The sequence below is a fragment of the Leuresthes tenuis genome, unplaced genomic scaffold (assembly GCF_036924035.1).
Source record: "Leuresthes tenuis unplaced genomic scaffold, fLeuTen1.0.hap1 SCAF_10, whole genome shotgun sequence".
Lineage (NCBI taxonomy): Eukaryota > Metazoa > Chordata > Actinopteri > Atheriniformes > Atherinopsidae > Leuresthes > Leuresthes tenuis.
This window is the reverse complement of record NW_027325364.1, coordinates 12,180,127-12,194,178: the sequence shown is the minus strand read 5'-3', so window position 1 is coordinate 12,194,178 and position 14,052 is coordinate 12,180,127. Positions and strand designations below refer to the sequence as shown.

Sequence of the window (14,052 nt, the reverse complement as noted above, 5' to 3'; positions counted from 1 at the left end):
GCCACAGTGGTTACTGTTCTACTGGCTTCTAAAATGAACATTTCATGGGGCTGTCCCTAATATACTCATACTGAAGTTTGTTTTCTTTTTTTTTAACCCATGACACCTAACTAGGATGCCCAATTATACAGTATGCCACTTGGGGTGCAAGGTACACGGTATACAATATGTCAGGATATGTACATACATTTGTAAGTAGTCTTTAATCACCATATGCATCTAGAAATATTAGCTCCCAAATAAACTTGTAATAAAAGTGTTTTAACTTCTGTCAAATATGCATGTTGACAGCACTTTTGAACCTTGAGCTTCTGCTTCTATCGTGCTCCTTCTAACCAATGATAATTCTGGACGGTGACAAACTTTGTGTCTCATCTTTCTGTCTCTACCGTCCCTCTTCTTCACCTCTCACGTAGCTCCATATTGGGATTCTCTTAGAAAGGATGAAATCAGAATATGCCATCTAAAATATAAACAAACCAGTAGGCCATTTAAACTGGATAATTGGATGAAAGGATGCATTGCTCAAAGAAAACAACTCATTCACTCCATTAGTTACATCATATATTTATGTAAAAGGGTTTGACGTATTACCAAAAGAACTGTTGGCAACTTTTCAGAGGAATGGCAACTGGGATGTCAGATACTAATCCTGTCAACAGCTTGATCTTCCTTGGAGAAATAGATATTGCTACATAATCCAATAAGTGTATTAGAAATAGCATGCAAATGAAGACTGCACCCCCAGGAAAGTTATTCTGGAAAGCTCTCAATGGAAAAATTTTAAAGTTGGTTAGTCAGAGGTTTCTGTTTCTGTTTCTGTTAAGATTTTAGTTAAGAATCATCCTGTTTTTAAAAAAAACACTAAATATTTTTAAATTGAATATAAAATGTTTTTGTACCTTCTGTGAACAACAGCATGAAACAAAATGTTTTTCAGTGTATGATTATTAGAATATTTTCGATTGATGTGGGACTTTATATGAGAAAGAAAACTAGACAAGATCTGAAGCTCAATAAAGAGACATTTGTTTAGAAGGCACAGACATACACTAGGATTTTACTTCTTACTTTTTTCAGCACAATGGTTGGGGAATAACATCAGTTAGAAGAATGAAATGGGAAGACTCTAATCCAAGCTTTGAATGTTTACTGAAGGAATTTGCCCGTACACCAATATTTAACAGTGTCTTTGAATGAAGAATTTTGTTTTAGTAAATACTATTTAAATCCCTTTTATTTAGTTAGTTGCTTAGTTAGCCTTTATTTCTCTATAGCCTATTGTAGTGTTCATATAACAATGAACTAAGAATTTGCCTTATTTGTAAGGCTTTGCATCACTATAATTAAGCGTAAAGGTGGGTTGCAGAAAAGTGTTTCCACAATCAGTATAGCTTGATAAAGAGCCCCGTTATTCACTAGCCTTATTTTTTGAGACGCTCCAAGAAATAAACTTTATTTCCCGCAGAAGAAGTCTCACCACGCCGACACAGAAAGCGCCTGGAGGCTGTCCGCTCCTTCAGCGTAGCGCTCCGCCAGCGTACACAAAGAAGAAGAAGACTGGAGAGGGGCGGGGCTTCGTTGGAGGTAAAACCCTGAAAGGGTCTGTCGTTGGGAGTTAAAACCAAGATCGGAGTTATAAGTTAGCTGCATTTAACTGTGAAAAAGACGCAGAAACCCAAGATTAGGTAAGAATATAATTCCAAGTAAAATACGATAAACGCTGGCGTGTTGCAGGACTTAAAGTTACTAGCTTTCTGTCTGCAGAAAGCAGCTAACATGCTAAGCAGTTAGCCTGTGTTTAATTACTACTTAATGCAACATGTTGTATTACACTGGAAAGTAAATTCAGTATTTGCACCCCAAAACGACAGTTTTTACTGCGGTTCAAACACTTATAGTGTGGTCTGTCAGACTGTTTTGAGATAAAAATACAAGTAGCAGAAATCCATTGAAGTTAGCCATTGATGGATAGTTAGCCTCCCCTGATGTTTTGAACTTTTTCCTCCATGTTCATCTTTCTCTCGTACACCTCTATCATGTTAATAACTGGTGTGTAAATAAAAAAAAAACACAGTACTCCTGTTTGTTAGCACGATGTTGGTCAATTTGCGACAAGTAAGATCTTAATTACATCTTTGTGCACTGTACAAGGAGCTGTGATAAAGAGTAATGCACCTCTGATCATTTAAAGTTATGTGAGGATGCACTTCAGCAACACGATCCAACAAGTTTCACAACACTTTTTATGTGCTTATGATACAATAATAATAATTTGTAGAATTTGGTATTTTTGTGATTATATTGCATGTAGCCCCGTTGAGGCTTATCAGATGTTCACCAAGCTTCATGTTTAGATATTTACGGTTGGTAATTATGTAATGAATGTAAAGTTCTTACAGTAGATAGAGCACAAACAATCTGTGACAACTCCTGATGAGTGTCCTTTTGGTTTGAAGTTGCAAACATGGATGCAGGGGAAGACCAAAACACAAGCAACACCAATGGAAATCCTCAGACAAGTGGGAACTCCCGAGCGCCTCAGATAGCCCGCATGTCTTTATATGAGAGACAAGCTGTACAGGTGAGGAGCTGTGATATTACTTTGATGTCCCAAAATGTAAATATTGAAATAAGCCTTGATGTAAGACATGAATGTGTCTTTTTCAGGCTCTCCAAGCATTGCAGAGGCAGCCTAATGCAGCTCAGTACTTCCAGCAGCTCATGCTGCAGCAGCAGATCAATAATGCTCAACTCCACAACTTGGCTGCTGTGCAACAGGTAACCCGAATCATGACAGCATCTTCCATTTAGAACAACGATATTGTAAGAAAAGCATTGCGTCCCAGTTTTACACTTTTATTTCTCTCTTCAAACCAGGCCACACTTGCAGCCAGTCGCCAGTCCAATACTCCAAATAACAGCATGTCTCAAGTGCCCACCACTGTAAGTTTCCATGTTAAAAATGATCAGAATTATTCATTAGACAGCAGTTTTTTAAGCCGTTGATAAATTTTACTATAAATGTCTGACTTTCTGTTCCTCGCAGGTCAATCCAAGCACCACGTCTGCAGGAGTGACTATCACCAGCCCTCGACCACACGGCTCAGCTACCTCTGCAACATCAACAGCTCTCAACCAGTCGGTGCTGCTGGGTGGAAACTCTGCAGGACAGGGACAGATGTATCTTAGGGTGAGTTAACAATCACAATCCACCGTGTCCAGTTTAAAGTAACATACATTACATTTGTCTGTGTTGCAGATTTTTGATACAGTGTTTGGGTTGGTATCTGCTGTTATTAATAACGAGAGTGTGTATTCTATGAGTTCTGTGGAATAGCTGTTTCAACAGCTGCGGTAATGATAAATACTATACGTCTAAGTAAGACAGAACCATGGTAATAACAGAAAAGCCGTAAGTCATTAACAGAATATGTGCTATGGCCACCTGTGCTGCTCCTTATACAGGTCAACCGCTCTCTTAGAGCTCCACTTGCCTCTCAGCTCATCTTCATGCCTGGTGGTACAACGGCTACTGTTGCAACTGTTGCCCAGACCCAACCACAGCCCCAACAGCAGCAGCAACAGCATGAAGCTGCCTCCACCACGTCGAGTGCCCAATCTGACAATGATCAGGTTTGATTTCTTTTCCCACATCCATTATGTGACATCTGTGCTAATTAAAGTCTGACAGTCTGGCTTTGTATGGCTGGTGTTTGACTTCATTTAAGAGCAAATGTATTTTCACCACAAACCATTTCTTTCTGCATTTCCCAGGTGCAGAACTTGGCTCTACACTGTGTCTCCACCCCCAAAGCGGCTGTTGTCAAATCTGAGCTTCCAGAGAGGAAAGATGCTGCCAGTTTTCCTCTCACTCAGCAGCAGCAACAGATTTTCCCCCAGACAGCTCAGCAGCAAATGCACCAACAAATGGCAAAACCCAGCTTTAATCAACAGGCTGGCACCAACCCAATGACTGTGAAGACTGGAAACCAGGCTGCCATGACTGTCACTCCTGCTGCTTCGGTAGCCCCTTCCTCCTCCTCTTCCTCTCCTGCACTTCCTCTCTCCCAGCTCCTCCTGTCCTCCTCCGCTGCCCCTGTAATCCTGGTGCCCACGTCAAATGTCACTACCTCCGCCCAGGGCTACCCGATCGGCTCGGTGGCACCAAAGACCAACATTAACGCGCAGACTCTGGTGGTGCAACCGCTGCAACAGGCCAGCACCAATGTTGAGAAAGGTCCTGTTCCAATCCAGCCCAAGACAGCTCAGGGACACCGCCTACCCGTGCAGCTTCCCCCTCGACACCCGCCCCCCATTCTCCCAGCTCCACCAAGCAACAGTCTGGCCACAGGAGGTCACAACCCTCCCCACATCCCTGTCCAACTGGTGGGAGCCAGGCAGAGCCTAGCAGGAAACACACTGGCTCTTGCTCAGGCACGAAACTGTCTAGCCCAGGAAAGTCTATGTGGTGGGAATGTTGTCTCAGTCTCCAGCAATACTGCTGTGGTGAGATAAAATGCACTGGTCAAGTTAAGCGTCATGATAGATGTAACTTTTCAGGGATTTGTAACAGTTTTCTTTTTTCTCATACTGTTAGACAAAGCCTGCCATTGGCTCTCTGAAGAGAAAATCTGACTGTGATGCACCGAATGAGATGGCAGAATCTTCAGATTCTGCACCCATGAAGGATTCTGCTCCTCCTTTATCCCCTGCCCCAACGAAGGACTCAGGTGTGTCACGTCATCTTCTCCAAATCAAATCCAGTTTTTTATATTTGTGCCTGAAAATGATGACACTTGAAAACTGTTAAAAAAATCATCTTTTTTTTTGTTTCTGTGCTTCCTCGACAGTTCCTCCTGTTGAAGCTGCATTCTCATCTCCTCCCACCCTTTCCTTACCTCTGCCCATATCGAGAGTCGGCCACGGTGACAAAGACAGAGCGCCTGTTCCCCAGGCAGTGGTCAAACCTCAAGTCCTCACTCATCTCATCGAGGGCTTTGTGATTCAGGAGGGAGCGGAGCCCTTCCCCGTAAGTGCATCCTGCCATGAGAATACACAAAAACTCAAATATTAAACTTAATCGTGGCCATGCACTTATTCACGAGGAGATGTATCTTACCTTAAAGCTTGTGTTTGATGTTTCAGGTTGCCGGACTCCTCAAAGACAGAGATTTTGCCCTGGTTGGCCGCACAGAGAACGGCCCCCCATGTAAGCGACGCCTTATCGATTAATTTGTTAAGTATGATTTCCCAAAACCCGTCTGTTTGGACAGTATGCTGAATGTGTGGTTTTTCATCTCTCCTGCAGTGTTAAAGTGTGAGTACTGTGGATGCCTCGCTCCAGCCAGTCAGTTCAGAGGATCGAAGAGGTTCTGTTCTAATACCTGTGCTAAGAGGTGCATTTCTTTTGCTGTCAAACCTTCAGTGTCAGAATCATTTATGTGATTGTGGGTTGTTTTACATGGTCTCAGTCACCTCTACGTTCTGTACCCAAGGACAGACAAAAGAAAAACATGAGCTTCCACAAAAGCTGTACCAGTTTATGTCGGTGTAACTTGAGCTTTTTTGAGATTGGTCCTTTCTTGTACTTTTATTGTTTAAAACAAAACCAGCGGAGGGCAGTTGGTTGAGAGGCTGGACGCCTCTTTAATGTGTGTTGGTGGAGGGTTGCATGACAGCGAGCAGCCTCAGACTGTGCTTTTCAACTGACAGGTACAATGTGAGCTGCAGCCAGCACTTCAAGAGCAGCAGAGGGAGAACTGCTGCAGGGCAAGCGCCACCTCCAGCGCCCACGGAGAGCTCTGCACGGCGCAGGGGCCCCTCTCGCAGAAGCAGCTCTAATATCACCTTTAATAAAATAGCAAGCAAGCATCTTTCTGTCAAGGTGAGAAAAATAGGCCAAAATATTTTTGTTTTTTTATTTGGCTCATCATATTCTGACTAATACCTATATATGTACTGATAAACTATGATTTCCCTTTAAGGACTGATAAAGTATCAGTCTGATTCAGTCTGATTCTGCACATTGAAAACAGGCGCTGTGCTTTATTTTTGATCACACGTACACATTCCTGATGTTGTGCCTGCTCACCACAGCAGCAGATGTGTATTATTCCTCTGTTGGGAAGAGTCTGCAACAAATATACCACTGTGTCCTGTTTAGTATCATGTTTTCCAAGCTACAGACCTTCAACCTGATGCAGCAGGTGGTTTGGTACACAGAACCATCTGGAGGACTTCTGTAGAAAATGTTTGAACTGAAACTTTAAAAAGAAAAGCTTCTCGTGCAACTGTTAAGGTCATGGGTGTAATTCATCTAACCAGATCAATAGAGCACTTCAAGAGGAGGCAAAAACCACCTGTACCTGCAGCTAAAGCACAACAGTTTGTATTTCTCTCTATGATTGTGTCATGCTAAGCCAGTTGCCTTGCAAGTAAACAGGCCCTAATGGTTTTAGGAAATGATTTAACCTTGTTGCGAAAGTCATGTTTGTGACACATCGTCATGATGATTCAGAAAGTGTTAAGTGTTGAGATGTTGAGATGTTAATTTTTTTGTGCTGTTTGATTTTAACGTCAACAAATCATGTAACTTAGTACTTCAATGTCCGCTGTGTAGTGTCACTCTGAGTCCAGCCGCTCAGAAGACGTCACCAGCGATGGGGAGGAAGAGGAGGATGATTCTCCTTCACTGTCCCCAAGCTCTTCGCACTCCTGCACCAGAGCCGCTCACAGTGCTCCTCAGTCTGACAGCTCAGCGCCCGGAAGCCTCCCACTAGAGGGCGCTAACTTCCTATCTGCGACTCCTGCTCAGTGGAGCGTGGAAGAAGTCTGCAGGTTCATCTCCACACTGCAGGGTCAGTGTTCTGTTGGACCACTCTTCATTTCAGATTTGGTAACGCAAGCGTAGCATCTTCTCTCATGCTTAACATATCTCCCCGGGTGTCTGTGGCGTTTAGGTTGCGAGGAGTTGGCCGCCCAGTTTCTGTCGCAGGAGATAGACGGGCAGGCTTTGCTGCTTTTGCGAGAAGACCATCTAATCTCCACCATGAATATCAAGCTGGGTCCAGCACTCAAGATCTGTGCCTCCATTAACAGTCTGCGCGAGTAAGGACTCTTTTGCTTTTAAATCAACACTTGGACCCTTAAAAAGTAAGGCTGAGATTCTTGGAGACCGTACGAATGCGGTTTATTTCATCACACGACAGCGGTGCCCCATCACTCATGGGAACACATGTAGAACCAGAGTTGACTATCCGGACACTGAATGTGACAGTTACATGCTGTTTTGTGTGAATGGTGAGCGGCTGACGCCACAGGTTGAAGTATCCACGTCAGTAGTGTTCGTCCGGTCTTTTTTCTGTCACTGTGACTAAAAATGTTTCATACACTTGAGAAACTGTGCAAATCTGCCAGGTTTTGGTTTTTTTGGGCTAAAACGTTTGTCAAAAAAGGAATGTTGCCTTCTAGCTGAACATTTAAAGGTGCTTTAACTTTAGTAAAATGATTTGATGTCAACAGTCAATTACATTTCTATTTTTAGTCTTTTTGTATTGTGCTTGTGTTTTTATCGATGTTCGACCCAGGCTCCAATCACAAAAATGACACTCGAAGAGCCTGGCGCATCTAGTAGTTAGTTTTAGACGTTATTAAAAGTTTAGTTTTGTATTTTCTCCATTTTTGTAGTACAATCTGAATTATTTTTTTCATGGAAACAAAATAGTTTTAGTAGCTTTAACCAATTTAACTACCCGGAGAATAGGCATTGTTCATGGTTTGCTCTCTCTAAGGGCTGAATGGAAGTGCTCTCTGTACATGTATGCAGTACTATCAATAAACAGTACCTGTTACTGGAACCGTGTGCACAAAAATGATTTCAACTTATGAACTGAGAAAGGTCATCCTCAGCCTTGTGGTGATTTACGTTTTTATTCACATTCATTTGTATAAACAGTTTGAGCTCATTTCTTGCTCATCACCGACCTTCCAGAGTAAACATCATGCAGATATATCACAGTAAATGATTAAATAACGTCAACGTGTCTTTCACCTTCATAACTCAGCATGATTTGGCATAATAAAAAATGCATTTGTAGCACATACATGTATTATATTTGTTAACATATGTTGGCCTTCTCCAGAAAAAAAAAATTGCAAACCATCATATATGGACAGGATCAACCCCAAGTTCAGGTTGTAGCAGCTGTGCACCAGTCAGGTTTACAATATATTGATCTGTTTCAGCGATATCACAACTTTCCTCACTAAACCTGGAAGGTTGGGTATTGCCCACACAGACAGAGACACATGAATAAGGTGTTAAGGAGGTTCCCAAAGTTAAACAACAAAACGTGGAGTTTTCCCCTTTCTGTTGTAGGACTCTAAAGAAGCAGAATAATTTATTGCATGGAACCATTTCATGGCTTAAAGCGCTCGTAAACAGTTTGGAACACTTGCATTGACACTGCATAAAAGTGCAGCATCAGGACTTCAGACAGTAGTGCAATTTTCTTTGTTCTTTGGCACCGACAGCGATCAGAAAACAGTGTAGCTGTTGGCTTCTCCGTATCCTGCCTCCTGCAGGTACTGTTCAATGTTAACTGGGCCGGACGCCTTTAGCAGTTTATCAGAGGCACCTTTCTCTCCCGAAACAAGCTTTCGGCTCACTTCAGCCAAGGATGGACGATCTTGATCTTTCCACTGGCAGCAGCTTTTAATGAGGGCATGTCTAAGAGAAAGAAAAAGGGGGAAAGTCTGTGATCAGAGAATGTTCTCAGTTTTGATGTTTTATTGTCTGGAGCATGTAGACGACACTCACAGTGTGTTGGAGCAGTTTGAGGGTTTTTTCAGACTTTTTCCTCTTTGATGGAACTGCAGGAGCTCGTTAATTGAGATCTCGGCAAACGGAGCGTCACCTAGAGAGAAAAAAGAGAAAATTAAAGACATATGACACTCAAAATAATGTTTAAAATAACCATTGTTGGTAAAGTAAAGGCTTTCTAATCACTTACAAGATTTGTTATCTGATTTATAGGGATCTATGTTGAACTTACCCAAGGTTGTCATCTCGTACAATAATACACCAAATGACCAGCTGGAGAGGGACACACAAAGGCAAGAGTAGTTAGTCTTCCATCCAGTTTAAGGTTGAAGTGATAAACCTACAGAAGATCTAAATCAGAGTACGCTAACAGCAACATCTCACATGTCACTGCTCTGAGTCGCTGGCTTCTTGACCAAGAGCTCTGGTGCCTGCCATTTCTTCATGCTGGGGTCAACCTTCTGAGTGGCTCCTTTGTTCTTTCTTGTGTAGACTCCATGCAGGCCCCAGAGCTTGGCTGTGAAGTGATTACTGACCAGCACGCTCCGGGCCCGGATGTTTCCGTGGAGGAGATCTTTGCTGTGAAGGAACTCCTGATTGTGCAGCCAGACAGGAAGCTCAGGATTAAACAGACAACTCTGTGCAGATTATATGAAGATGTTTCTGAAGACTTACAGACTGAGAATTAGCTTGTTTTATGATGTGGACTCAGAAAAAGAATGAAAAAAGCTTCTTGAAATTTCAATTTGAACAGTTTCTTGTAATCTTAATGATTATTTCAATGATTGTTTGAATGTAAACTGGAAATTCTTCTGTTTACAAAAGTCAAAATATATGAAACTATGATGTCAAAACACAAAGAAAAATAATGGTCTTTGAGGTTTTCGGGTACAGTTGTGTCACCATTTTGGAAGTGAAACATGCTGTAGAGGTGAAGGTGTAACGCAGCCTACTAACCAGTGCATGGACCACTTGTTTGGCCATAGTAAATATTCGTCTCTCAGTCATCTCACACGGAGGATCCACATTGTCCTGGGTAAGCAAACACAAAACAAAGGATTTACATTTGGACATATTTTGTTGCTGTTTAAATGATTTCTTGACCCCACACACAGAAGAACCAGAGCTTTGTCCGATTTTTGTCCCTCACACTCTACCTGTCTGCATCGCCACAAGAAGCTGAGCAGGTCTCTGTTTTCAAGCTCTTCCACGACTGTGACCAGAGGAGCTCGGAGTGAGACCACACCCAAGAGTTCTGGGAGGAATGGATGCGGTCCAAGCTGGGCCAGGAAGGATGCAAAGCCCAGGAAGCTGTGTCTCTCCGTGGCGTCGGCCGAGTCTGTGGAGGGTACGAATAAAACATAGATCATTAGATACTGCAAAGAACTGCAAAAGCCACAAACAATTTCCCTTTAAATTCTCACCGTTTAGCACCCGCAGTACCACATTCCTGTTTTCCATACGCGCCCTGTAGAGGGACACAGAGGTGTCTGAGCGCAGCGAGAAGGCACCAGGCATAGGGGTGACCAGGTTGAAGGACTCAGGCAGCCTCTGGCGAGGTAACTCTCTAGGCTGGACAACAGGGGTGTAACTCTGGGTGTAACTGGGCTTGTAGGGCTGTGGTGGGGGGCTGGGCGTGACGGAAGGCGTGACGGATGGTGTGGCCCCGGTCGTGGAGAGGGTTTTGGTTAGGTAAGTGTATGGGGGCTGGAAGGTGGAGTAGGAACTGGGAATATCCAAAGCGATGCTTTCATGCTCAAGTACATTGATACCCGGAGGAGCTACAGACAACAAGAGAAGAATAAGTATAAGTAAAAACTACAAGGATTAACATGAGAATAGATTAAAAAAAAAGAACTGTTAACAAGTAATGGAACATTGATGCACTTGTTGTGATACCAGGTAGAAGATTAAATTATCCAGTGGATACTGTTCTTATTCTACTATATGTTGAAAATATAAAACAAAGGGCAGAGTGAACATTTTTTCTCAGAATTCATTAACTGTGCAAATACTGTGTCAAATATCGTCATCTTTCCCAATAAGTTGACACGCCGTGCAACATGTCATGAAAGAACATGCAGAATTTAGTTTGGCATTGTCCCGCTAAAATGAGTCAGGCCTTCCCTGAAAGAGACGATTTTAAATCAACTCGGTTTTTATATTTGATATGTTGTGTTTATGCTATTTTCAAGGAAGTATGTGGTTAAATGATTTTTTATTGATTGCATTGTGTTTTCCTTTCCTTTTTACACAGCGTGCCAACTCTTTTGTACACAGGGATGGTTTTGATGGTAAAAAACAACAACAAATGTCTCTTTATTCAACATTTGTTTATGGTGAAAACATTCATTTCGAACTCATAAAGTAATTAATGCTGGTATAAGGACATTTTGAATTAAAGAAAATGTTGCATCTGGCAGGTATTCACTAATTCTACAAAGACAAGCAATTAGAATCACAATTAATACTATAAATTGCCTCATTATTTCTTCATCATTATGAGGTGTTATAATATTAGAGGAATGTTTATATAGTGCACATGAACCACAGCTATCACCCTGAAAATAAACGTGTTACATAAAAGCATGATTAGACAAAGGAGGTGGTTGCTTTTTCCATTATTCTTTAAACTCTTAATAGAGCCATTTACAAAGATTTGGTGAGAGACGACTAACTGGTTTTGACGGCAACAACGCATACATTTTCGTTTTGTTTTTGTCTGGCAGGTGCATTCCAGGCGCTTACCATCAATCCCATGCAGCACTCTCCTGGAGGTCGACTTTGAGGCCTGTGGGCGGATTCGATCGACCTTCTCTGGGCAGTAGCGCAGCAGGAGTATGAAGACCAGAGTGACCAAGAAGCTGGCCAGCAGGAGGATGGGCACGACGATCACCTCCTGCTCATATACGCGGATCTCTTCAAACAGGAAAAGACACAAGGAAACATCAGTGATCCCGTAAGTCTGAGATATGACGATCTCAAAGACCTGTTTGCACAGTATCTGCTGGCCTGTTTGCACAACTGACAGCCACAGCTTGTGTATTTTGAGACAACCATCGAAAGCGTCTCCTTAAGCAGGGTTGTGAATTTCAGACACAGTGAACAGAAGTTATATTCATGCCAAAACAGCTCACCACAGATGGTGTCTCCGTGTTTGCAGCGGTTGTCTCCGCCCGACAAAGTAGACATCCTATCAAATGTAAAAAAAGATGAAGAGATTGAAAGAAATGTTTTCTTTTCTGCCCACTCCTCGTGCACTGCTGGAAGCTTTTATATTGCTTCCATGTGCTACGATATGACTATGCAGAAAAATCATGAAAGCCTTTGCTGTGGATGAACAGAGATAGATGTACGTGGTAAAAATAAAGCTGATGGAGTCACAGTGTCTTTCCATGTTGTGAGGAAAGCCTGTAAATAGTAACATGACTCTTAAAAGGTAACCTGGAACACAAGGTGTTTGCGCAAATGTGTAACTGAGACCTGGCACTTCAGACGCCGTGTCACTGTTCATGTTTTCTATCTGTTACAGACAACAGTTTTAATTTTTTTAATTATTTTATATTTTCAGTATGAAAACACACCAGAACTTTTGGTCTTGCAGAATAAATTCTGCTGCACGTAGACGAGGTTTTACTCCATGTGCTAGTTTGACCAATATGTATTAAAAAAAGAGAAAACATCTATATCTGAGCCATCTTGAAGCTGTAAGTGCATTGCTTGTTTTTACAGTCATTATACAAGACAAACAAAAGGCCACACGGAGAAACTTCATCCTTTTACGTCAGATCAAATATCTCTAAACCTGTTCATCTGCATTTTTTTTACACATTAATGCTTGTGTCGCTCCACACACCCAAAACATGAACAGCCTCGATTCACATTGAAAGTTGTCATAAGATCACTAAAAGTTACGTCATCAGAGATTAAATAAAGCTTTTATTAAACAAACACAATGCACTTAAATCAGCTCACACCACATCCCTGCTGCCTTCTTGTCTTACAGTCAGATACAGTGACAGTGTGGCAGAAGTGAGATGTTGTGTATAAAGTCTTACCTCCAGTGTTTCAATGAACTACTATCCCTTAAAGAAAATAAACGAGAAGTTAGATCCTTTTATTGCAGGCTCACGTTTCCCTCCTTCATACGGTCCGTCACTTTCCAGACATGATCTCAGCCGAGTGTGGAGCCCAGGTTGAACTGTTTTGTTCAGGTCCTCATTGTCTTGTTTCTCTCAGGTGATCTCTGAGGCTCAGGGGATCAATTTGCTGCTCTCTGTTTGCCTGCCTTCCACCTTCTGTGCTTCCTTAACTCCACCCTTTTCACCTGCACTACATCCTTCTTCTCACCTATTTACACTATTTCCCTCTTCCTCCTTTCAGTCTCCCTCCTCAGTTTGACAGGTGCTGCTTCACACCGATATCAATCAGATGTGCGGCATCCACGGTCTTCCTCTATAGGCTTTGCTCTACCGCATTCTGTAAAGGTTTTCTCCATTGAAGCTTAAGTGTGTCAGGAGTTGCTCGCCCTGCCTCTCCTCATTGTTTAGGGAAACTGGTCCCGCCGCTCCTTGTCATTTTACAGTTTTCAGGCCCTTTCACGCAGAACTCGAGTGACAGGCTTTACTAGCTCTGGAGTATTTAGTCAGCAACAACAAACTGCATTTCTTTACCCATTGAACAGAGATGATAATCTCACAACCTGAAAAACCCAGTTCTCAATCTGATTGAAGCTAAATTCCCTTTAAATACTTTTTTAAAGCGAATATAAAACATTAAAGAGCAGGGTAACACCATTGCATTGCTGTTATCTCATTTTACCACACAATTATCTCAAATAATACAATTCGTATAGTTTCTTTCATGCTTTTGTTATATGTGAAGAATGACTGATTGTGAAGCATTTTTAGAAATAAAACTAAGGAAAAGTAAAGAGACACAGCATCCTGCTACAGTGTCCAGGGTGGACCATTTGGGTGCATCATTTCAGGAAACCCCACAGTTGAATGACAACATCTGGCATACAACTGAATAAATAATGCACTGGAGTCACTGGGCCAATTTCTGCAGAATGGAACGATGCCTCAGTAAGTGATATCAACTATTTGCAAAACAATGCTTGACAAGCAAAGTGGTATATAATGAATATGTTTTTCTCTTGTATGTTGTGACACTGGAAATCTAATCCAACCATCATTATTTATTGACACATCGTGTGTTGTGTTGCA

At 42.1% G+C, this 14,052-nt stretch overlaps 2 protein-coding genes across 2 annotated transcripts; one reads left to right on the top strand and one right to left on the bottom strand.

Moving 5' to 3' along the window:
• The first annotated feature begins 1,558 nt into the window (after positions 1–1,558).
• Positions 1,559–7,859, top strand: phc1 (polyhomeotic homolog 1). Its single transcript, XM_072394057.1, has 14 exons — positions 1,559–1,688; positions 2,460–2,584; positions 2,671–2,781; positions 2,881–2,946; positions 3,050–3,193; positions 3,469–3,636; positions 3,778–4,509; positions 4,601–4,733; positions 4,854–5,032; positions 5,149–5,212; positions 5,312–5,399; positions 5,716–5,887; positions 6,623–6,860; positions 6,963–7,859. Exons 2-14 carry the CDS (start codon positions 2,468–2,470, stop codon positions 7,112–7,114), a joined length of 2,364 nt encoding a protein of 787 aa, XP_072250158.1. The 5' UTR covers positions 1,559–1,688; positions 2,460–2,467; the 3' UTR covers positions 7,115–7,859.
• Positions 7,860–8,068: 209 nt separating this feature from the next.
• Positions 8,069–13,256, bottom strand: styk1b (serine/threonine/tyrosine kinase 1b). The gene is made up of 10 exons (XM_072394056.1): positions 12,883–13,256; positions 11,962–12,017; positions 11,573–11,743; positions 10,249–10,605; positions 9,982–10,163; positions 9,782–9,856; positions 9,209–9,417; positions 9,057–9,097; positions 8,822–8,918; positions 8,069–8,731 (listed from the first exon to the last, which is right to left on the bottom strand). Exons 2-10 carry the CDS (start codon positions 12,014–12,016, stop codon positions 8,539–8,541), a joined length of 1,380 nt encoding a protein of 459 aa, XP_072250157.1. The 5' UTR covers position 12,017; positions 12,883–13,256; the 3' UTR covers positions 8,069–8,538.
• Positions 13,257–14,052: the final 796 nt, after the last annotated feature.